Source organism: Aptenodytes forsteri, unplaced genomic scaffold (genome assembly GCF_000699145.1).
Source record: "Aptenodytes forsteri isolate BGI_AS27 unplaced genomic scaffold, ASM69914v1 Scaffold224, whole genome shotgun sequence".
Classification (NCBI taxonomy): domain Eukaryota; kingdom Metazoa; phylum Chordata; class Aves; order Sphenisciformes; family Spheniscidae; genus Aptenodytes; species Aptenodytes forsteri.
The window spans coordinates 574,001-597,884 of NW_008794879.1; the positions used below are offsets into that span (position 1 = coordinate 574,001).

The window sequence follows — 23,884 nt, forward strand, 5'->3', positions numbered from 1 at the left end:
TAAGCCAGAACTTCACCACTTCAAAACTGGGGGCTTAATAAATATCTTAGGTGGAAATACTGTTTCTAAGCCACTGCAAAGGTCTGGAACAGCAAGTATGCTGACATACAAAGTTGTAACCAAATATTTCCTGATGCTAAAGTTTCTCCTAAGTGTTCCTGATAAAAATCACATTAAAATGGAGGGAGTGGTTGAAAGGCCATGAAATCAAAGTGGTTTGTTGCTGTTTAAATTTCCAGATGGAAAGATTAACTTACCAATTCTGTGGTGTGAAAATTGCCTTGCAAGTTGTGTCCTCAATTCCTGTGCAGATGTTGTATGCAGCACTTTTTTCTATGTATACCTGTGTCAGGCTATCTGCAAAATGCATATGGTGAGGACACATGACTTTTGAATTGTCTGACTTGGAAAGAGCAGATCACCTCATGTGCTGGACCAAGCTTCCAGGATGATGCCTTGTATTACCCACTCTTACCCATGCACACATGCACCTTTCTATTAGTGGCCTTCAGTGTCACTAACAGTGGCAGGCAGGACACGGTCCTGAGAGGGAGAGACTGTCAGTGTCAGGAAGACAAGGTAGGAGCAACTTAACTGCAGGAAAGCACACTTAGTCATGCAGCAAAGGCAGGCTGAGAAAGAAGTATTTCTTAGTTCAGTCTGTTTTAGGATTGTGATGGAGCAAAGCCAGGCCAGACCATGTGGTGATGAAAGGGGCGCTCTTTCCTACTTCCTTCTGCTCCATATCTTTGTGTGAAATCCCTTCTTTAGCCAGAGCACAGTGGGGTAAATATAAGGGAGGCTTTTACACCAATGATAAATAGCCCCTTACTTCAATCTCCATTACTGACATGAGTTTAAAAGCCTCTGTCTCTCCCTGCTGTACAAAGTGGGTACTATCTTACCAGGGATTAGTTCTCATTTCCTAAATACGACTATTCTGGAAATTCCTAGCTGACAATGTAGTGTAAGAAATCCTTGCATTATCTTAAGAAGGACATAAGTAGGCATCAGTATAATTCACTTGCTGCCTGAAGTCCTGGACAGAGCGGCTCTTCTGACCACAGCCAAGCTTAGATGATTGCTCCCCAGCTGTTTCTTGCAGCACTCCTGGAAAGAGGTGACATGACTATGCTTGTGGTTGCTCTGCAGATTTGTTTTGCCAAACTAATGCTGTGGTTTTGAGTGTATGGGGTTTTTAATCTGAAGACTTAATGTTTAAGAGTATTCATGGTGTGCTGACAGCTGCCGTAGCAGTAAACTGCTAAGGCAAATGCCTCCTTCATCATTGCCTCCTTCCTGTGAAGCTGAACATGTGGGAACTTGGTGTTTCACAGGAGGAACTTTTTCTTAACTTAGCACTGGGGACAGAGAAATGCACAGAAGAATGAAACCGAGAGTGTTTCCTGCCCTGTTCTGTGCTTGTCAGCATGAGAAAGCTGGGGAGGGGGAGAGGAGCAGAGGGCTGGAGCTGGTTAACACTTGGCCAGGTGGTTCCTGACTCACCACCCTGGAGGACTTCCACCACCGCTTAGTGTACTTGGGAGAAGAAGGAGAGCTGCACAAGTGGAGACTGGCATGCTCCAGGGCAGGGTGCGCACGCTCCTCGCCCACGCCTGTCTGCTCCAGCAGTGCCCCTGTAGATACACATGCACACACAGCTGCTGCTGCCTGGCTGTTTTGTCCTGCTAGTCCTCCTGAGAGCTGTGGAGGCTAAAAGTGACATCTAGGCAGGGATCTGACCTTTTGGAAGACCACGCCTCTGTCCTTACTTCCTAGGCTGCTGTGTCAGCATGGGTGCCTTCAGCTGAGGCCAGGGGCTGTTTGCTTCCAGACTCTGTGGCCCTTTTGACCTTGAAGATGAGGAGTCTGGTGTAAGGGCTTCATAGCCCGGTCCCAGGGGAGGAGGAGGCAGCCTGCGTGTCTCAGAAAGACATCCTACATCACCTTCAAAGCAGTGTCCGGGTGCATGGGAGAGAGCGTGCTGGGACTGGGAGAGCTGCTGCAGGCAGTGCCTGATGGGATTGGCAAGCTGTGCCTGTGCCTGTTACAAAGCAGAAGGTCCCGTTTCATCTAAGTTGTTCCCCTTGGCTCCTCCTTTTTAAGCTGTAGGTAGAAGGTATTACAGGGGCATTGCTACACTGTGCACAGCTATACAGTATACCAGGCAGTGAAGAGCACTCCATATGGCAGCCTTTGCCAGCTGACACCACCATTGACATGGCAAAATGGCTTAATTTCCACCCTGCCTGATTGCATTCGCTTGCCGTTCTGCAAATGATTTTGCTTTTCACTTTTAGAATCTTGATTTGTTGGTGAGGAAGGTAAACATTGCTTAACAGCTTGCCTCTCATGAAAAACAACATTTTTGGTACTGCTTCTGGCAGGGCTGCACTAGTTATGCTTGTGGTGCATCAATATATCATTACTGCTCTTTGAGTTCTGAAAATCCTGGGGCTGTGTTTATTTATGCTGCCTTCTGCAGCTCATGCCTATTGCTTACCAAAGTGTAGAGTCTGTATGGAGTCCTGCCTTCAGCCATCACCTTGCTACCACTGCAGACAGAGAATTGGTAGTTCACAGCCCACCAGTAACTTCCTGCAGAAGTGGGAGCGAGGGCGAATGTTGGGCTCCCTTGGAATGGGTGGAGGGATACTGGGTCCTGCAGATGAAATAGGTCCTGGAGAGTCTGTGTGAGAGTGAAAACAGTAAAGGCAGTAGGGTAGAGGAACTGAACCTGGAGAAGATGGAGGTAGAAGGGGAATCAGAGCAGGAGGAAAACTAGAGGGTTTGGGCTGATTCTGGGAGGAAGAGGGCTGGATCCCAGTCTGAGAATGAATTAAGGGTTTACAAGGGTATCAGAAAGAGCAACAAAGAAGCTTAGAAATGGGGGCAGGATGAGAACAGCTGTAACTTATTCTTGGTTACAGGAATGCCCAAGCAGGCCTGCAATTAATGGGGAAGGGAGCAGGCAGTCTCTGGGAGGTGCAGGAGAAGAGAAAACAAAATGTCAGCTAGAAGAAAGTTAAAGCAAAGGGAGGGAGAGCTGCAAGTGGAGGCAGTACCCCTCCAACATCAGTACCAGTCAGATGGCTTGAGTTTCAGTGCACTTGCTTTCCCTAGTGGTCCCACATGCTCCATTGTTAAAGGAGGTGTGGAAGGGGGTCTTCTGTAATTGAGGATATAAGTAGACTCTGGGTGGAAAACATTTCTGTCCTTTTCTTCTAGTGATGGGGCATGGCTACCCAATCAGCCAGTTACATGCTGAAAGCAGGCTTGCGGGTCTTCAGGGGACCTTCTGTCCTCTTTATCAGTTGCTGTGCACACTGTATAGAGCACAAGTTTTTATAGTGAAGAGTGTGTGCCGAGGTATGCCTTCCTGCCCAGCCTAGCATGCACTGGAGCTTTTGCTGTCTCTAAACTCGGAAATCACAGTGAGATGAACATGCTTCTAAGGCTTGAGCTCAGGAGAGGAGTGTGGGAACTACAATTCCTGCATTTGGAGAAGAAATGGGTGTATGTTATTACAACAGCTATTTCAACATCCTGCTAGATGCGTATCTGAAGGGAGGGAAAAGTCCATCCCAAATGCTGAAGGATTAAATACTCTGGTCTACAACATGAGTGACCATGGCCAATTATATTGGATTATACTACAGCAGGAGCTGTCACTTGAGAACAAATAATGCAAAATCTGTGAGGTAATGCTGGGAAGTGAGTTTTCCCAAGTATTAGGGGATTGGGCTCACAAACCCATTGCAGCGGTTTGGTGTTCAAAGGCAAGAGTCCCTGTGCTTGAGCGGCTCTGCGTGGGCTTCTGTGTAAATTACTTGACCTAACTATGCCATGGCCCAGAGAGAGGACTCCTGCTGACCTCCAGCATCATCCACTCCAACTCATTAAGCAGCCCAGCTGTGTTCTGCTGTGGTGACTACACAAGGTAGCTGTTGAGCAGTCAGGGTGTGGGACTCTGAGCTGGGTGCATTTGAAGCCTCAGAGACAAGGCATTCCTGATCTGTAGGGTGCCAAGCTGGGAATTTTGTCAAAGTTTGCTAAAAGGTTTTGGTTAATTGTAGCCCTGATAGGGCTTAAAAGTGACATAAGCCATAGTGGGTGCATGGCAATTGCTTGTCACCACTGCAAGTCAGGAAAAGACATTGACAAGCGGCTGGACTTTCTCAGTGCTGCTGTTGCAACATCCATTGAGCTGCCTTCAGAGGAGAGTATGTGGACATGGACGTAGCAGTGCAGTGCATAACACAGACTCCCCTTGATGCCTTCTGCGCCTCATACTGAGGCTCTAGGCCTGTGTGGCTACATAAGCAATGGAGCTGAGTGCAGCTTGACCAGACTACAAGGGCATATTTCCACAAAGTGAGGCTTGTGCAGGGACTGAACAAGTGTGTAGACAACCCTGCAAGGACAGAGGTGTCTGCCTGTTTCTCCTTCCTTTATCTGTCCCAGGAGCAACCAGCTTTTGGGGGCTGGCATCCTATAACCCCACACATGATCTCTCCTCCTGCGTCTGTCACCGTGATCTACACTGGAGAGCTTTGATATTGTTTTTGGTGTGCCAAAGCTGAGTTAAGACAATGGCCCTTGGGGAGTGTAGGAGAGAGAAACCTCTCTCAGTCTCTATTCTGCGTCCTTAGAGGTTACAGGGCTTGGACCTCACCAGGAAAGAACCGCCATCATCCTCACCCTGTTCTGCTTGAGGGGACGTGTATCCCAGCAGTCCCTGCGTAAGTACCAGCCTTGGCAGTGGAGAGTTTCAGAAACAACATGTAGGATAAGGGCCCAGCAGAAGAGCTTGCTAACTGCTGCGGATGAAGTCATCATAGCTGGGAAAACCAAAAGCAGAACGTGGCATGCTCACTTGCTTAGCCTGGCAATCTCCCTATGTTGGCAAAACCCCACAGTGCCATCTCTTTGTTGCAGGGGCATTTGGTGGCCACATTGACCACAGCTACACCTCGAGCTCCATTGCCCAGTTCTTAATTTCTCTGTTAGAGCAACACAGGGTAAACAACCACTGTCTGAATGGAGACAGAAACATACTTCATCTCTCCAGACCCATAAAGAAACCCACTTCCTATTTTGAAGAACAAACTCAGGCTTGGACAGGCTGCAACTTCCCACCTTCTGTGCTCTCACACACATATGCTAGAACTGGAGCTCTTGCTCAGGATAGAAATACAGGGTAGCCCAAATGCTTGGTTTTCAGCAAGGAATGGTTTTAGTAGGTCTAATGGAAACATGTCAGAGTGCTTGATCCCAGCTTACCTAGGTGTATACAGCCACTGAACACAAAATGCTGTGCTCTGGCTTGTGGTATCATTCTCCTAATGATGTCATGCATGCGTGAGCGTCTTGTGTGGAGGAACAGGAGGGGTGAAAATGTACCTGAAGCTGGCTTGCAAAATGTACCATCTCTTTGATTACACTATTTCCTGGTACAGTGTTTCATCACCACCACCCTCATCTGGAAGACAGTGAGGAACTGAGAATTGCTGTTGCTAAAAATACACAGCTGGGTTTTGTTTAGCAGCAGTTTAGCATCCCATAATCAAACTAATGCTCATGCCTTAGTGATGCTTGTAACATTTAAATGGTTACATTAGCATTAAACATTTAAATTCCCATCCCAATCTGATGGAGATCAGCTCTGGAAAAACAAAGGTGGGTGAAATTTCTTCCTGAGACAAGACGGTAACATCATTCCACTATAATATTTTATTTCAAGGAATTTTTAAAAAGCTCATCTTATTAGAAGTCTGCTGCAAGTCTCCCAGTGACCTTGTCTAACAAGAGTACAATTTCCTTCAGCACCCAGCATCTTCATCCACCTTGTTGTAGAAGCTGAGTAAACACCAAATCCACTCCCTGTCAGACCTTTAACTGAACCCACATGGGTGTGTCTGAGCCCAGCGTGGTGATGTGAGCTTCATGTTGGATGCAGGGGATTTGGCATGTCAGCTCCTTTCAGAGAATAGGAAAGGGCTGATGCTAGAAGTCCTTGCTAGAACACTGATAATACATTCAAAACTTCTCTGTTACTGCCATTTACTCATTGCATCCCTGCTAAGAGAAAAGGTTAGCTAAACAATGATTTGCATGTGGCTATTCTCACACAGTGACACTAAGAAAGAAGAAAAGCCCATCTCCCCTTCTACTTCCATTTAATGTGGTAGTTTTTATGGTCTCTAGCATGTGAGAAGTAAATAAGAACACTGGAAATAACAAGTAGCAGAGTGTAGGTACATGCCTTCCTCTGAGGTTACCCAAGCCCTTTTTCAGTTACACGTTAACTCCACAGCTGATGCTGTCTGCAGGATGCAGGCTGTGAAGAGGAAGCTTGTGATGGCAGAGGGGAGTACCTGGAAAGAGGCAGTGGCTGGACTTCTTTCGTACGAAAGCTATAGCTGAAGTTTTTGTTCACGTTTCTGCAAACTTTATCACCTTGAGTATTCAGCAGCTGCAAGATCATCTTCTAACAGCGGAGTAGCTTACATCCACATTATTGAAACCTGTTCGCAGGTTAGGCCAATCTTTTCGAAAAGCACCAGAGAGGGCATCTTCACAAAGAATCCACAGAAACATCCTTAAATTTGGGGTAGTATCCTCATTTTTTTCTTGTGGACATGATCTCAGGACCTGATTTGAGGATCAAAGCAGGCCTTGTCATTCCCAGAAGAAACCAGAAGCAGACAGCAACCTTAGGAAACCAGTGCCTAAAATAAGGTTTAGGGAAATATTTTCAGATATGGCACTGGAAGGAAAAGATGGATACTTATTAAAATACCTATTGTGTTTCCTTGTTATGTGTTCTGATATATTGAATAATGCAAATTCCTAGGTGTGTGTAGGACAGCGTGGAATAATGTCTCTCTTGGCTGACACATAGCAAATTTGTTCTTACAAGGCCACATCCAGGGGTTACCAATGCAACCATAATACCAGGCTGAGTTTAAGAGGCTCTTAGTTGCAGAGAGGAGGTGGCAGCCTCTGTTTTGTTTATGCTAACATAGAAGGATTGCTTGTGGTTTATGTCAGGTAAGTAAGTGCATCAGGGGCCAACATGTTCAGCCTGGGGACAGAAAAAGGTACTGACCTCTGCTTCTACCAGCTCCCAGCAGCAGGACTAGGGGATTGGGGATGAGGTAGTGAAACAGATGGGAGGCTCTGGGCCAAGATAGTGACGGTATCAGTTATAAAATAGTCCTAGCATGAGTAACTGCAGACACTGGAGGTTTGAGTTTTTATTACCAGCCTTAACATCCTAATTTCAAGGAGAGACTAAGATAGCAAGCCCCTTCACAACTTACTTAGACAGTTTGAGGGGATGCTGAATTCTGTTCTGGTGGAGGTGTTCATGGTTACCCATCTTTGCTCTCTACTCTGCAGCTGTGGCTGACGTTTGCTCCTGTGGCTGATAAGACAGCTGCCTACTTCCACGTTTCCCTGGAGATGGTCAACTGGCTCTCAATAGTGTACCTCCTCATTTCAATCCCATTTGGTCTGGTGGCAACATGGGTTCTCGACAGCGTGGGGCTCAGATGTGCTGTGAGTTGAACTGTTCTGTTTCCCTGAGGGCGTTTCACCTAGAGATAGCAGTAGCTGCACAAAGCACTAATGTGAATGGGAGTCTTGCCAAATGCTGCAGAGGATGAGCGTGTTGCAAGCTCCTAGTTCAGTAAGAGCTGTCACATCACCTGTGAGGTGGGGAGCAGTGGGAAAAGTCAGAATGATGTTGCATCCCTACTTGCCTTTTCCTGCTTCAGTTTTTGTTGTCTTAGCCAACTGACAGGGACAGACGCTGAGAGCTGACTCTGTGAAGAGCTTGCTGTAATTGGGGAGGGTTTGCTGTGGAAAAGTGTTAGCACAGCTATTTTGTTTGCAGGGCCAGTTTAAGGAGCAGCAGGGCAGGGTGCAAGCAAGGGACCCCTGTCAGCTCAGAGCTTGGCCTATGCTAAGCCAGCTTGGGATCTCTACACAGTCTTCCTAGAAGCAAGAGTGTTGTGGGGTGTGGCACTGAAACACTAGCATGCTAGTGGTATAGAAGAGCATTTGCAGTATCCATATGCTAGATGACTCATTGCCATGATCCTTGGATTGTCACAGCAAAGTATGGCTGATCGCGCAAACTTGCAGACAGAGTGTAATTAATGAACTTTGGATTTCTCATGAATTCCATGACAGTGTCTGCTGTCTTGCATAAGCTGCATTGTGGTGTAGTTCTCATGTGGGGCCAGGACAGCCATCTTGCTCCCTAAGGAGACAGGTAACTCACTCACTGTTGGATAAGGAGCATCTTGCAGTGGTCCAAAGGGGTAGGGGTGGTCTGCAGGCAACTTTCCATGCAGTGATTACTAACATCCAGTATCTCCTGTAGTGCATCTGAGATCCTGCTCATGCTACTTTGTTGCATTAAGTTCTGCCCTTCAGGATTCATCACACAACCCCTGGCTGTTTCTGCTTGCTGCAGGTGATCCTGAGCGCATGGCTGAACATGACGGGTAGCATCATCCGGATGTTCAGTGTCCTGAAGTTCCTGAGCTTGGGTTCCCAGAGTTACTGGTACCTGTTTATTGGGCAATGCCTCTGTGCACTGGCACAGCCCCTTATCATCTTTTCACCGACAAAGCTGGCAGCACTATGGTTCCCAGACCACCAGAGAGCGACAGCAAATATGATTGCATCAATGTGTAAGTGACAGCTGCAAAGTAATATTGCTGCCTCCCAGAACTTGCTAGCATTTGTTTGCCTTTCAGAGGCACCAGGCAGAGGAAACCCTCTGTACTACTGCCATTTGGCCCTGCAAATACAGCTCCGCCCAGAGCCATGTGCAATAAACCAGTGCCTTCAAGGCCCTGCAAGACAGGCAGGCATTTCCATGCTGGAGAGCAAGAAGTGGGCTTTAGCCACATCCAGGTGCAAAGTGCAAAGGAAGCCACCCAGGCTCCCAACCTTCTTCCTCTCTGCCATGACGAAGTGATCATCTTTACCTAAATATCGTAGAGGTTGGGGACAGCCCTCAGTGTTACTAAATCTAAAGTCTGTAGTGGCCTTAATTCTGCAGCTTGTTAGGAAGGTGTCCAAATTGCATGTGATGCCAGTGGTCACAGTTGCCAAATTCTGTAACCGGATAGAGGTGAGGCTGCTGCAGCAATTTTGTCCGCCAGTTCGTCCAGTAGCAAAGCTGAGCATGTATTCCCAATTTGTATGTATGCACACACAGATAAAATATACCCAGCTGGCCACACAAACATGTTGGGGATGAATGCAGCAGGACTACCCACACAGAAACCACATCTGCCTTGCAAAGTGCCTGAAAGCTGGGAAACTGGAGGGGATGCACCAGATACACTTGCTCTAATCTCATTCCTCTCTTGGCTCCTTTGGGCCCTGCTAGAGACAGGATACCGCACTTGAGAGACCTGTTTCCTCCCTCCATGTGACATTTTCCCCAGCAGCCGGAAATCTCTTCCTCCTTTCTCCAAGGACTTGAGAGGTGCCCCAGAAACTGGGCTGGCTCACTGGCTCCAGCTGGGAAATCTCACAGTACCTACATGTGTGGGGGAGCCCCACCTGCCCTTCCCTCAAAACAGCCAACAGCTGCCTTCCCTCCCCACTGCCTTGGAGTTGTGGGGAAGGGGTAGGCACGGGGAAAAGGGCAGTATGGGAGCACCCCTATACAGCTTTCCCAATGCTGCTGCAAACCCAGAGCGTGGGCACTGTTGTTTAGCAAGAATGGATTTATGGTGTCAGAACAAGTAAATTCTTTTTGCACTGCCCTCCCTAGAATAGGGTGGACCTGATGGTTCACCTTGTTTCCCAGGGCTGAGATAGACCTTCATTTCAGTTTTAGTGCATCAGCATCGCTGTCCACAAACACACAGCCCCATTGCAGAGTACTGCAAGCTAATCCACCAGGACCCCTGGACCATAATGTACAGTTGATTAACTCCAGTGATCCTTGGAGATAGTCAAAACCTGACTAGACACGACCCTGATCTCCTTTCCATTCTTAGTCTAGGTTGATATAATTTCCCCTCCCAGGAAGAGAAGGCGGCTGAAGCCCTGTAATTACTTGGATAGTCTCACTTAGTCTTTTCAAATTTATGCTCATATTTCCACCCCCCACCCATACCTTCTGGAACTGCTTCAGCATGCCGATAGTTCATGGAAACACCTGACAGTAGTTTTCAGGCAGTCCCCTACAATGACCAGATGCATTTTACCGCAGCAGAAAAGCTTTAATCCAGTACATTGAGTCCATGTACTTAGAAGCAGGTAACTCTCCTCAGAAACTGGTATTTAATTGAGTCCATGTACTTAGAAGCAGGTAACATTTCACCAGGGTCATAAGCTAGTACTTTCCCAAGTACAGAGCAGAAATGCTATGGTTGTTGTGTGCTATAGCACTATTAATGATGCCTCAGCAGAATCGTAGAACAGACGACATTGGAAGGCATCTCTTGGGATTGTCTTGTCCAACTCCCTGCTCAAGGAGGGCTGGCTAGAGCAAGTTGCCCAGGGTTGTGTCTAGTCAGGTTTTGACTGTCTCCAAGGATGGAGATGTTGCAACTTAACTGAGCAACTTGTTTCAGTGTTCAACCACTGTCACAGTAAAAAAGTTTATATTCAGAGTTTCCTGTATTTCAGTTTGTGCCCATTCCCTCTTATCCTGCCACTGGGCACCACTGAGAAAAGTCTAGTTCCCTCTTCTTTACAACCTCTGATCAAGGTTCTCTTCTCCAGGCTGAACAGTCCCAGCTTTCCCAGCCTCTTTATGTATGAGAGATGCTCTGGTCCCTTAGTCATGTCTTTGGCCCTTGACTGGACTTGCTTCATTACCTGTGTATCTTTCTTGTATTGAGGAGCCCAGCACTGGACTCAGTACTCCAGACGTTTCTCACCAGGGCTGAGTAGAGGGGAAGGATCACCACTTTCCACCTGCTGACAACGCTCTTCCTAATGCAGCCCAGGATGCTGTTGGACACCTTTCTGCAAGGGTGCATTGCAGGCTCATGGTCAACTTGCAGTCCACCAGAACCGCACGTCCTTCTCTGCAAAACTGCTTTCCAGCAACTTCTTCAGGCTGATCAGTCCCAGCTCTCTCAGTCTCTCCTCACATGACAGAAGCTCCAATCCCTTAATCATCTTTCTGGCCCTTTGCTGGACCATTAAGTCCATGTCTCCCTCATACTGGGGAGCCCAGAACTGGACACAATACTCCAGATGTGGCCTCACTAGTGCCAAGCAGAGGGGAAGGGTCACCTTCCGCTGACAACACTCTGCCTAATGCAGCCCAGGATGCTGGTGACCTTCTTTATCATGAGGTTGTGTTGCTGGCTCATGGTCCAGTTAGTGTCCACCAGGACCCCTACCCCCCACACCAGGTCCTTCTCTGCAGAGCTGCTTTCCAGGTGGTAAGCCCCAGTGCGTACTGGTGGATGGGGTTATTCCTCCCCAGGTGCAGGACTTTACATTTCCTCTTGTTGAACATCACAAGGTTCCCCTCTACCCATTTATCCAGCCTGTTGAGGTTCCTCTGAATGGCAGTGTAGCTGTCTCTTCTATCAGGCACTCCTCACAGTGTCACATCATTTGCAAACTGGCTGTGGGTGCACTCTGCCCTATCATCCAGTTTTTTCATTAAGGTTAAACTATATTGGCTCATGGGGTACACCACTAATGACTGGCCTCCAGCTGGACTTCATGCCAGTGATGATAATCTGCTGGCCCAGCTGTTCGGCTGACTTTCAATTCATCTCACTGTCCACTTATCTAGTCAGTACTTTGTCAGCTTGTCTGTGAGGATGTTATGGGAGGCAGTGTCAACAGCCTCAGTAAAGCTGAGATTAAAAAAATCCACTGCTCTCCCCTAATTCACCCAGCCAGTCATCTCACTGTACAAAGCTATTAGGTTGGTTAAGCATTTCTCCTTCGCTGACTACTCCTGTTGTCCTTCATGTGCCTGGAAATGATGTCCAGGATTAGTTTTTTCATGACCTTCCCAGGGATCAAAGTGAGACTGAAAGGCCTGGAGTTCCCTGCATTCTCCTTCTTGCCATTCTTGAAGATGGGAGTGACATTTGCTCTCTTCCAGTCCTCAGGAGCCTCTTGGAATTGCCATGGCCTTTTAAAGATAACCAAGAATGGCCTTGCAATTAGCACAGCCTGCTCCCACAGCACTCGTTGGTGCATCCTATCAATCCCACGGACTTGTGTATGTCTGGTCTATTTAACGTTCACTAACCTAGTTCTCCTCCACTGAGGGTAAATCTTCCTTGCTCCAGACTTTACCTCTGGTCTCAGGGCTGAAGGCCAGTCTTACCCGTAAAGACTGAGGTGAAGAAGGCATTTGAATACCTTGGCCTTCTCCATGTCCTTTGTCACCAAGTCTCCTGCCCCATCCAGCAGCAGGCCCACATTTTTCCTAACCTTCCTTTTGCTGCTAATGTACTTGTAGAAGCCATTCTTGTTGCCCTTCACATCTCTCACCAGACTCAATTCCAGGTTTGCTTCGGCTTTTCTAACCCTATCACTGCACACTAGTAGAAAATCAACTTCACTTGTTTGACTGTTTGCAGAACATCACCTTAAAGTTAAGAAATTATCTCCTGCAATTTTGGACATTCCCAAGCTGCGTCCCAGGAGTGCTGCTTCACATGCTGCTCAGCTCCAGCCCCATAACAATGCAACCCCCTACTCCAGTACAGAAAAGTGTCCAAGATTCTCTTCTGCTATGTGATTTTTGTAGTTGGTAGCAGAGATCAACTTATATGTCAGCTTGGGCTTTACTGACAAAATGTATTGGCTTGAAAGGTGTCAAGAATGACCTAGGGTCACTTTAGAGAGCTGTCATAGGGCTTTCCTGCTTTTCATGCCCTTTTGGCAGAGAAGACCAATGGCATCCTGGTGACCATCGGGAAGAGCATTGCCAGCAGCTTAAGAGAGGTCCCCTGTCCACATCTGAAGAGCTGTGTCCAGTTCTAGGCTCCTCAGTACAAGAAGGACACAGACACATTAGTTTAAGTCCAGTTAAGAGCCACTAAGACAATTAAGGCATCTGTCATGCCAGCTGAGCTGAGGCCACCACTCGAGAAGGCTCAGGGGGATCTTGTCCATATGTATACATGCCTAATGGCAAAGGGGGAGTAAAGAAGGGAAAGCACCTCTATTTGTTACTGCTGCTATATAGCATCAGGACAGATGCCATGGATTCGTCCATCTTCATTTTGTCCCTTCAGTGTAGCATTTACTGAGGCAGCCTTGTGAAGGTGAGGACACCGTAATTTATAGATGAAAGTGAGTTTACAGGATTTAGGTGTTGTAGGAAAACAGGTTTATGGAATGGACTTCATGGGGGTGAAGGAACAGATGTGGCAACAGTAAGACCATACAGTCAACATCTCCAAATGTTCCCCTCCTGGTTTCTCCCTGTATATGCCTTGTTCTGTCCTTACTCATTGCTCTGCTGCACACTGCAGCTCTGGTGCTGACTGGCAGTAGGGGTGGACACATGATTCTGGCTGCTTGCATGAAGAAAGTCTCTCTCTGTTTTATTTCCTTCCAGCCAATCCCTTGGGTATTCTTATAGCAAACGTGCTGTCGCCTGCACTAGTTCCTGAAGGAAAGCACATCCCATTGATGGTAAATGAAAACTGCTTTAATCAGCCAGCTGGGCTGATTGGGGTCCAGCTAATTTATTTATTTGGAGGCAGTGGAGCTGGAAAGACTGGTAACATGTCTTTACTTTGTGTTGTGTAGCTGGGTGTTTATGCCATCCCAGCAGTAACAGCCTGTGCTCTAGCAACTGTGGGGATTCACGAGAAGGTTCCTCCAACACCTCCTTCAGCCAGTGCCACTAACTCCACCTCCCAGCCATTCCTCACAGGGCTCAAAATGGTAAGTGCTGTAGCACAGAGAGATACCAGTGCTGGAGTGAGGGATGCAGCCCTGCCAGACAGGGCTATGCTGGGGAATCTGCTGACAAAGCGGACTCTGAACTCCACCAAACCTGCCATGGAAAGCCCCCTGAAGGAGACCAGGATCCCTTCCTTCCTCAGGGAGTGGAAGCTGCTCACAGCAAAGCTGCAAGAGATGCTATCTGACTGCTCAGCTGTGGGCTGGTTGCCATTCGGCTAGCTCAAACAGGCACCCCTGGGCTCATCCAAGAGGACCACACAACCTGAGCCTTCTGAGCAGATGTGGTAACAGGTAGGATAGCACATGGCAAAGTGAAGGAAGAATTTGGGCACTGAAGGGATCCTTCCTCCCTACATGGTCCCCATTTTAACTTGTCCTCTGGCTGAACTGATGGGAGAGAGCCAAACTCCTCTAATGATCACAGGGTTGCCCTGTCAACATTTCCAACTGAGGGGTCAGAGTCACTGACCCTCAAGTCTACTGTCACAGCCAGGCCTTTTTTCCCCCTCCACTTGTTTAATTGATACATTAACTTCTTTCTCTAGCTCCTGAGAAACAAGCCGTACATCATCCTGGCAGTGTGCTTTGGAGGAGGAATTGGGATGTTCACCTGCTTTTCAGCTCTGCTAGAACAGATCCTTTGTGAAAAGGGGTATTCAAATGTGAGTATTCCTCCTTTCCTCCCCATTGTCCACATCATCTATGATACAATCAAAATGATTTTCCCTGATAAGGGACTCAGCAAAATGAAGGCAGTTGAATATGCTACACTGTGCTTACATTATCTAATATAGATAAAGCAGTACATTAATCCAGAGCAGAGTCAGTCTCTCAGTAGGATGATCTGCATTTTCATTACTGCCCATGGCCAGACTCCCATTTGCAAATGAAAAACCTTTACTCCTCAGACACTTTTTAGGAAAAAAGAGTATTGTGTTTTTTCTAAGCCACTACAGAGCACTGATGTCTATGCAGCCTTCTGACACCTTCCCCAGCGTAGGATTGGGCCCAGGTAGGTCCTAGAGTGAAGCTGAAGGCAGGCTGATGCAAGTGCCTTTTCCTCTTTGCACAGTCTTACATGAAGCCAGGGCAACAGAGGAAGTCATGGGTACTGTGACAGCTGTTTCCCCATCCTTCCCATGACATCGGCCAGGTGCTGCTTTTACAGTTGAGCACAGTGTGTGCACAGCTGGTTTCTCATGCTCTCTCCCTGCAATAGCAAGGGGCTGCCCCGGTTCCTGTGTTTCCCCTCAGGCAGGCAGCACTTCAGTTCTCCTGCTTGTATCCCCATGGAGGTCCTCTTAAAACACCTCTCCAGCTGTTACGTATGCACATCTACATGTCTGGTCTCTGTCCACTCCCTCTCAACTCCCAGATCTGATACCTGGCTCAATGCTCCATAGCCCGGTCATATTTGCACACTCCATTGGCTTTTAACTGGAAACCTTTTAAACTTTGCAGCCTCGCTTTCTGTGCATCATGATGCTTTTGTCTGTGTGTGACTGGCTTGCCTTGGCCCTTTAGCCCATAGAAGCTATTCCAGATACCCTTTCTTTCCAGCCTGCCCCTGAGGCTCCCAAAAATGTTTACCCAAATTTGTTAAAGCTTCCCTGCTTTCAGGATTGGTGTCTACATTTGAATTCTTATGGAGCTGAAGGAGTGGGACAAGCAAAGATAGTCACTGCAGGCTACAGAGCATGTACCCTAACCTAACCACTGCTCACTGCCTCTCTAATTAGACCTCCTTGCTACAGCCAGGCAATGCTGTGTCTCGTCTAACATGCTTTGGGGCTGCCAGCCTTGTGGAAGACATTCCATTGGTGCAGGTCCCTTGTAAGAAAAGGGCCAGGAGCATGATTATAAACAGTAGCAGATCCCAAGGCAGTTGGACCTGTAACCACCAGTGTGGACAAGGCACCTGATTGCCCCTGGAGGAGCCAAGAATGGCCTCATGCCCGAGCTGGAGCATTTAATGCCAGGGAACTGCTGCTGCTCTGCACCCAGTCTCCCTTGCCAGGTGTACAGAGACTTGTCATCCATTGAGACCATGGGAGTACTGTGACCCTGCTGTCCCCACACACTTGTAGCAGCACCTGGGCCCTGTTATTTGCCTCAGAGCCCTGTGGAGGCCTCAGCTATTGCAACGGGCAGGGAAGCTTTTCCTACCTCAGTAAGTGACCCACTAGCAGCAGGCAGATGGGTCAGTGACATTAAAACCTGTTTCCTAACTGCTCTAGTTGCTCATTTACTTGTTCTTCTGCCATCCAGGAATTTGCTGGCCTGAATGGTGCACTGTTCACAGTGTGTGGTTTGTTGGGTGCTTTCCTGCTAGGCCTGTACGTCGACCGCACAAGGAAGTTCATAGAGTCCACCAAGATTTGTTTCTGTCTGAGTGCACTTGCCAGCATCGTGTTTGCAGTGGTGAGTTCTCCCTTGCATTGCACCATACCTGTAGGCTTAGTTCTGTTGCCATCCGATAAATCGTCAACTCAAATGTCATTTGATGTCATCGTATTTATTAAGCCACGTGTTATGCTTTGGGATTATCTCTCTGGGCTAGGAATGTTTTAAAGAAAAATCCTTTACTGAGGATTTCACAGTCACTGTGGAGCCTGAGACAGACTGCTTCAGGATATAAATAAATTGGCATAATTTTACTTTGTTACATTGGATCACCATGTTTGTTTACTGGCCCTGAGACCATTCTTTCCAAAAAGAAATGGAATTGCTAAATGTCCATCTTACAAAAATGAACAAGAATGTCATAGTTTTCCCAACACCTGCCTTTAACAGTGGTGGCTGCCAGGAGTGTAAGATTAGCAGAAAGGACCTAATTATGTGCCTAGTTCTGCAGTAGTTCCTCGAGGAGACAAGACAAGGGAGATGCAGAAAAGGGGGACACTTGAATCCAGCCAGGAGAGGAATGCAGAACCTGGAGACTTTACACCCATGGGGCTGGAGTGCAAGTACTGTCCTCAAGCATAGTTATTGCCAATGGGAGCGATCACCCAGCAGGAACCTGAGCATGAGGCACAGGACTCCTAGCACTGCAGAGGACCCAGACAGGTGCAGGTCTCTGCTTTCCCAACAGGCTTGTGCTGTGCCTTTCTCCTGTGTGTTGAAAAATCCAGACTTTCAATACAGCGTGATCACACCTACCCCTGGGCCAAGATCCCAGTGGTGTTAGCTCCAGTTTGAAGAGACAGACAAATGCAATGCCTTTCTCAGTGTAGAACAAGATGCCTAAAGCAAACCTTGCATTTCCCCCTTTAGTACTCTGGCATTTGTTGGGGGCATGATCTGAATACAAGTCAGCATGCCTGGGCTCAGGTAAAGCACAGAGTAGGCAAGAGGCTGTGTCAGAAGCAACAAGCAAACCTTTCCCTCCTCCCCTTCCCTCCATCCCCTTCATCCCATACAGCTGAACTACTAGTTCAAAGTAGTAAAACAAAAACCACCCGTTCAAATCTGCTTGATGTCTTGATGCTTTTAACTCAAATACCAGACACACAGAATTTTCTTTGACCTTACCAGTTTAGCTGGACCAGGCCTGCTGCAGCCGTGCCACGACAGACACCTTGTGTTCCTCTGTGGGAATTTATTACATGGTTAAGGAAGGAGGTACCAGCACTGTGGCTGCAGGATTTATGCCCTTGACTTTACTAGCATTGGCTGGACAAGGCCATGTTCTTTCTTCCAGACTTAGGGACAAGGCTGTTCTAGGCACTAAACTAATCTCCAGGATTTGTGAATGTTTCAGGTGGTTTTTTGTTTGTTTTGTGGTAAAACCCCAATGTTACAAACATGAGTCTAACATGGTAAGGAATAGTTTTCCTTATCAATGAGCTGCAGCAACTCAGTGAATTCTCATACATAGCCCAATGCAAACACCACTTCTGAAATGCTAGCTTGCATTGGGAGGAAGGTGTGTTTTACTTGGTGCTGGAGATATGCTGAGCACACTCCTGGTAAGTTACTGACCAGGAAGTCAAGTCACAGTAGTATGACCACACCAATGCTTTTAGCTAACTCTGCTGATCCTCTCTCCCCTTGCTTAAATTCAACAGATTATATTTATACTCCATCGTGTAGCCTTTTGTTGACTATAGATGGTTGGAGGTAAAAGAGAGATTTCAGGAACAGGTAGGGAAGGTACTGGTGAGAACAGTGAGCCCTTGCGACTTCCTGCAGGTTATGGTTTCAGACACTTTCTGTGCAGCAGTGCTGACACTGAAACTTTGGTGTTGCTTTTCTGCCTGCAGACTTCTCGGTTCAGACATCAGGCTGTCATGCTGGCCATCACCAGCTCGCTCTTTGGTTTCTTTGGTTTTGCCATCTACCCCATTGCCATGGAGCTGGCTGTGGAGTGCTCCTACCCCGTGGGAGAGGGCACATCTACAGGTCTGATTTTTGTTGCAAGGTAAGCAGGCAGGTTAAATCCAATTGACAGCTGAGCTTGGGTTCAAACACACACACACAGGGGGGTGTGGGTGCAGATAGAGAAGAGCATGGACACCAGTGCTAGCCATCCTGCTGAACTTCTCTCTGGTGTCTGTGTACATGATCATGGCAAGGGGGGAGCTGGCTGGCTGGCTGAGCCATAGAGCTGAAGAGCTAAAGGTTTTAAAGCAAGGAGTATGTGGAATTGGTGCAAGAAAAGCAAGAAGGAAGATGAAGGTCTCCCTTTCTTGGCACAAAGCGGGATTTAACCATGCCCAGCATCACCTACCTTTGAAGCAGATGGGGGCTGTATGTCTGAGAGTGGCACCCATTCCCACGGCAGTACAGGGACTTGTCAGGTCTCAGTGCTCTGCTGAGGGAGATGGGGCTCATCACTCACAGGGCAGCTGGTCACAACAAATGGGGCAGTGACAGTCCTTCCCGTGATCAATTTACATGCCTAGGGCTGGCACTGGACTGCAGCAGGAATGACTTGGTGGAGCCCTAAGCAGTGATATACGTGGCCTGTGCCATGTGTGTGTGTCAGGTGGAGCTGCAGCAGCAAGAAACATCAAAGAGGGGCATTAGACACCACCTTTGAAAGCTGTTGTCTCCCATTGGTTGTGGACTTTGTTGCTGCTGCCAGTCAGCTATGAATGAGGAGGAGGCTGAAGTCATAGCCTGACTTTTTCCCATCCTCAACCCTGCAGTGAGAGGTATTTCCAAGTCTCTGCCCAGTGATTAAGCCTCAGCTCCTTGACAGCTGTAGTTCAACACCTGCCTGCCTCCAGAGGGAGTATATAGTGGTCCTGCCACACTGGCCCCATGTCTGGTGGTGTGCTGAAAGGCTGACCTGGACACCCTGTGAGCCAAGGCCAGTTAACCAAGTGCCTGGGCCAGAGGAAGCTGGCAGTAGCTTTCTCTGCTAGAAGGACCCTGGTCCAGAAAAGGGCCTCACTTTCTTCCCACTGGGGAAGCTGGGCTTGTCTGCAGCACTGGGCAGGCGCCATGACTGCATGTTGGCTTCTCCCCACAGCCAGATTGAAGGTGTGATTTTAATGATTCTGCTACAAGCCCTCACCGTGCGTGTTTCTGAGGATCCATCCTCCACCTGCGCCCTTGACCAGGATGGAGCCCTGGACTGGACAAGTAAGTATGTCCTTGGGAAATGATGCTGAACACTTGGTTGCACCCCACGTACCCCCCACTCTCCTCCAGGTCTCACTGTGAGGGAGCCTGCAAGACTGATTCCTATTGTAGCATATCTCTTAGCCTTTCCCAACCTGATGGTGCACTCCTTGCTGCTCCTGCTAAACCAGGCCTGCAGGATTGAAATGGGAAGACCTCTAAGGTGCCATGAATGCTGCTGCTGGCTCTGGGTTAAAATTTCTCTTATGGCCACCCTGCAGAGACCTGAGCTTCACCAAGCTAGAAAGCACCTGTTCTGGGGGGAAGGCACTGTCCATGTAGCACAGCCTGTGCTGCTTTGCAGTGTGGGAGGCCAAGACTACAAATGCATTGACTGAAAGCTACTTCCCTTGCTTCTGCACACACAGCTGCCTGGTTTTGTAACATGCCAGTACAGCTTTGTTCTGACTTATTCCACATTTCCCTTCCTTTCCTAGCTGGTCAGGAGAAGAGACAGCAACTGAGATGAACAGGAGCACAAATTTGTTTTCACTGCAGGCTAAACCCTGGTCTTGATCTCTCAGCTGGTTCATATTTATGTAATACTGACACCAAATCCTGGGGACACACTGTAAAAGAAAGGCTGGCAAACACCTTTTAAATATATCCTACTTGGCTGAGCAGAAACTCCCCAGAACAAGCTCCACTAGCTGGCAGGGAGCAAGGCTTCACAATAACTGCCCCCAAAAAGCAATTTGACTGCTTCATGTCTGAAAGCCTGGAACTCTCCATCTCATCAGATCAGAGCTGGATCTCATGATTAGGTACTCATTCCTACTCATTTTGTGGTCTGATACATGCAGGGACATCTGTGGAGAAAGGCATGGAGGTATTTATTTGAGACACTGCTGGAATGAGAATGTAACTACTTCCAGGCCTCATTGCATAGCCTTTTAGATTTACTTTTTTTTTTCTTCAGAAAAGGTTCTTTCAACACAAATTTTTCTTTGATTAAAGTTTATACTTCATGAACCTTTCCTATGCATCCCTCTCAGATGATATAACAGGAAGCACTACCTGTGTGGACCTGTTCTCTTATGAAGCTCAAGTGTTTTGATTCATCCTTTCTTGTAATTTTCTTCACCACCCCCCAACACACAAATGTGTACACATACACAGAAACACACACTCCCACAAACACACTGTGTGCACCAGTGTAAGACCTCCAACCTGTGGGGTCATGCAGGACAAGTGTCCTGGAAACCTTCCACATTTCACCCAAATCCTCTTCACATGCCAGTGTTATGTGAGACAAGGTTTGGCTGTTACCAAACTGACATTGCCCCACTGTGAGCTGCACACTGTCCTCTGGGGTAGTCCTTGGGAGGAGATCACCCAGGCTGTGCAGTTGCTGGGGGGCTGACCTCTAGACTTGTGCACCCGTGGGGAGTTGTGAATTTGCCATCTAAAAGTGTATCTTCCTTACAGCTCCAGTACTGGTGCTGGCTGGCCTCTGTAGTGCTATGGCTTGTTTCTATGTCATCTTCTTCCACACTGACTACAAGCGGCTCCATGCTGAGACAAACAGTGGTGATTTGGTCAAGGCAGAAGATACAGCAACAGCAGATGTTCCTGAAGCCTAACCAGGCCAAAAAGGGGATGCCAAGGGCCCAGTAAGGGAAGGACTCAGGCCTGTGGGCAGGGACCATGACTGCAAACGCTCAGCTGGCATACTGGGATATCCGGGTCCTGTTGCACAACAAGCAAGGGCTAGAGCAGAGTCACTGGGGCACCTTTGCTGTGCTTCCCTCAATCTTGTATTTATTTGTGAGTCCGGGCTGTAAGAAAGGCTGTGCTGCCAGAAAGGTCAAAGTGGGACTGGACAACTATGCAGGTAACAGGGATTTTTAGCTGACTTGATTCAAGCTAAAGAAAGTTGCAGAGGAGAGGAGCATCATATTTCAGCCATTTTTTCATTTTCATGTACTTGGATCAAGGGTGAAGCTTTCAGAGGGGTGGAAGCTGTGCCTATCACAAACCTAGTGGAAAACTTCTATTTAAGGACTGTGGTTCTTGTATACATAACAACTCCTCCACTCTAAGGTTAGAGCCAATTGTGCCTCTTAGCTAAAGGGCGGTAGGAAGCTAGAGCATCCTTCCATTGCAGCAGGGAAGTGTAAGTATGTGATCTGTAATACAAGTCTGTTACAATGAGCCACTTTGTCCTCTCCTACAAACAGGAAAAGAAAAGCCCTGCCTGCAGTGCTACCTGTAAAAGAAAATATCAGTAAGCAGCAGAAGTTAAATACAGCAGCATTCCTCACCCTTCTGGTCCGCTGCCAGATGCTGAGATGTTCAGGATAAGCTTGTTTTACTTGGGCTTCTGTTGTTTCTCCACCTCTCCTGCAATTCCAGTGGTTTAAGTTTTCCACACGAAGACAAACTTGCTGGTGTAAGATTAGGGTAGTGTACCCTCCCCAGGCGAAGTCATGCTCTCCCATAGGGGGACACTGAGAGGGCAGCTCACTTTTTGGGGAATGATGCAGCAGTGCCTGGTGTGGTGGAAGCTGGCAGGAGAACTGCAAAGGTGACCACTTAGAGAATGCAGGGACCTATAATAAATTTCTGCAGATGATAGGGGCTTTTGGGGGAAGACCAAGTAAGAAACAGCATCAACAAGTACCTTCCAGTTCTCTCTGCAACTGACAGCTGTTCTTCAATGTTAGAAAAGATGGGTAGTGACACAAAAGATCCCATTTGGAGTTCAGTTACCCTAACAATTGCAATGGGTACAACTGGATTTTTCATTTTACAGTACTTCCACAGCAGTCCAGTGTCCTGCTTTGGTGTTCAGGTCTAGATGTACAACCTGAGACCTTTTTACCCTACAACATTTCAGTGGTAAAAAAATTAGATGGGACTTGATGATGCTTCATACCATGCATCTTGCAAAGGATCTGAGTACTTGCTGATTAAGGGAACTTGATGCAAATTGGACCTGTGACTGGCTTTGTCCAGTCCAGCTAGAGGATGAACCCAAAGCAAAGGATGCACTTTCCCTGAGGAACACTGTACAGAGGAGCTCCCTCAGTGTATGAATTCTCTTCCCCATTAGCAACTGGAAATCTCTCCCTTTGTAAAACACCTAGCTGCATCCTTCTAGGGACCATGCTAGTTCCTACAGCTCCAGCCTTGATCTCACCAGTAAGTGCTGATGTTTGTCAAAAGGAGCAGGAAGGAAGTCTGAAACTGAGGTGAAACAACATAAATTTGGACTTGTCAGAGGAATTAGATTAGCTGTCTTTTCCAAAACTAGCTGGTCAGTTCTGCAGCCCTGGACATAATACACCGAACAAACACCAAATTTACCTGCCACTCCTGAGTCCTACTGTACTGGGAAACAAGAAGCACTTGGTACTTTATAATTTTATATATTTACAAATGCTTATGTTTTTTAATAAAGGGTGGTTTAAGAAATTATTAATCTTTTCTCACTATATTAAACTTTAAAAAGTATTTTATAGATGCAAGGGTGCATCAGATCTGCTATGTAGCACAAACCAAAGGTCTCCGTATTTGCTGGATGTGCATTAAGTTGTGCTTAAAATGATGATGTGAAGTGGTATCTCAGATCCTTAAAATGACAGTGTGAAATTAGCTGTAGATGAAACTACAGTTAGCTGTATTTTGAAGGATGGGTTAAAGGAGTGAGGAAATACTGCTAGCAAATGTCTCTAAATTCTGCCATTGCCCTGGTCAGAGAGTCTGCCTTGCACCAGCTAAGACACTCTTCTCTTTATCCAAGCATATAAAAGGAATTTGAAAGGGGAGATTTTTCTCTCTACTAATGCATCAGACGTATAGGTGTGTGAGGTTAATTCTGAATTCCTAATGTGTAGTGGAGCAGGTTGCTCCTCCACTATATGGTTTGTCATGCCCTAGCAGCATGCCACAGAGGCGTTATGGCACTGCTAACAGCAAGGTCAGGTAGCTCACACAAATACCTACCTTCATCACAAATACCAACCTACATCAGCTGTTTCTGCTGGCTCAGCTAACTTCACATTTTGCCTTTAGAACAAAAGAGGCTCAAATCTCTGTTCTAAGCCTGTAATTACCACCATAGCTGAAGTCAGCTTACTGCTATACACTCTTCCCAAGGCTGCGTAACTCATCTGTCTCTCACAGCTCACATTTAGATGTGCCTTTCCCTGGAAAGCCTATGGAAAGCATGAAGCTGAAATCTTAGCAGGACAGAGGGACTTTGATGTTAAGGCATGGGTCTGGTATGCTGGGGGGTGGACCCATGTTCTCTCCCTGCCAAAGGAGTGATCTGGCTGCCTTAACAAGCCTTCTGTGACCCCAGTAACCCCAGCAGAGG

The 23,884-nt window shown here is 47.4% G+C and overlaps 1 protein-coding gene across 1 annotated transcript; it reads left to right on the forward strand.

Annotated features, from left to right (window-relative positions):
* Positions 1–4,117: 4,117 nt before the first annotated feature.
* Positions 4,118–21,146, forward strand: MFSD7 (major facilitator superfamily domain containing 7). The gene is made up of 10 exons (XM_019470842.1): positions 4,118–4,223; positions 7,340–7,563; positions 8,486–8,705; positions 13,583–13,659; positions 13,777–13,914; positions 14,481–14,597; positions 16,204–16,356; positions 18,198–18,355; positions 19,412–19,524; positions 20,992–21,146. Exons 1-10 carry the CDS (start codon positions 4,118–4,120, stop codon positions 21,144–21,146), a joined length of 1,461 nt encoding a protein of 486 aa, XP_019326387.1.
* The last annotated feature ends 2,738 nt before the right edge of the window (positions 21,147–23,884 follow it).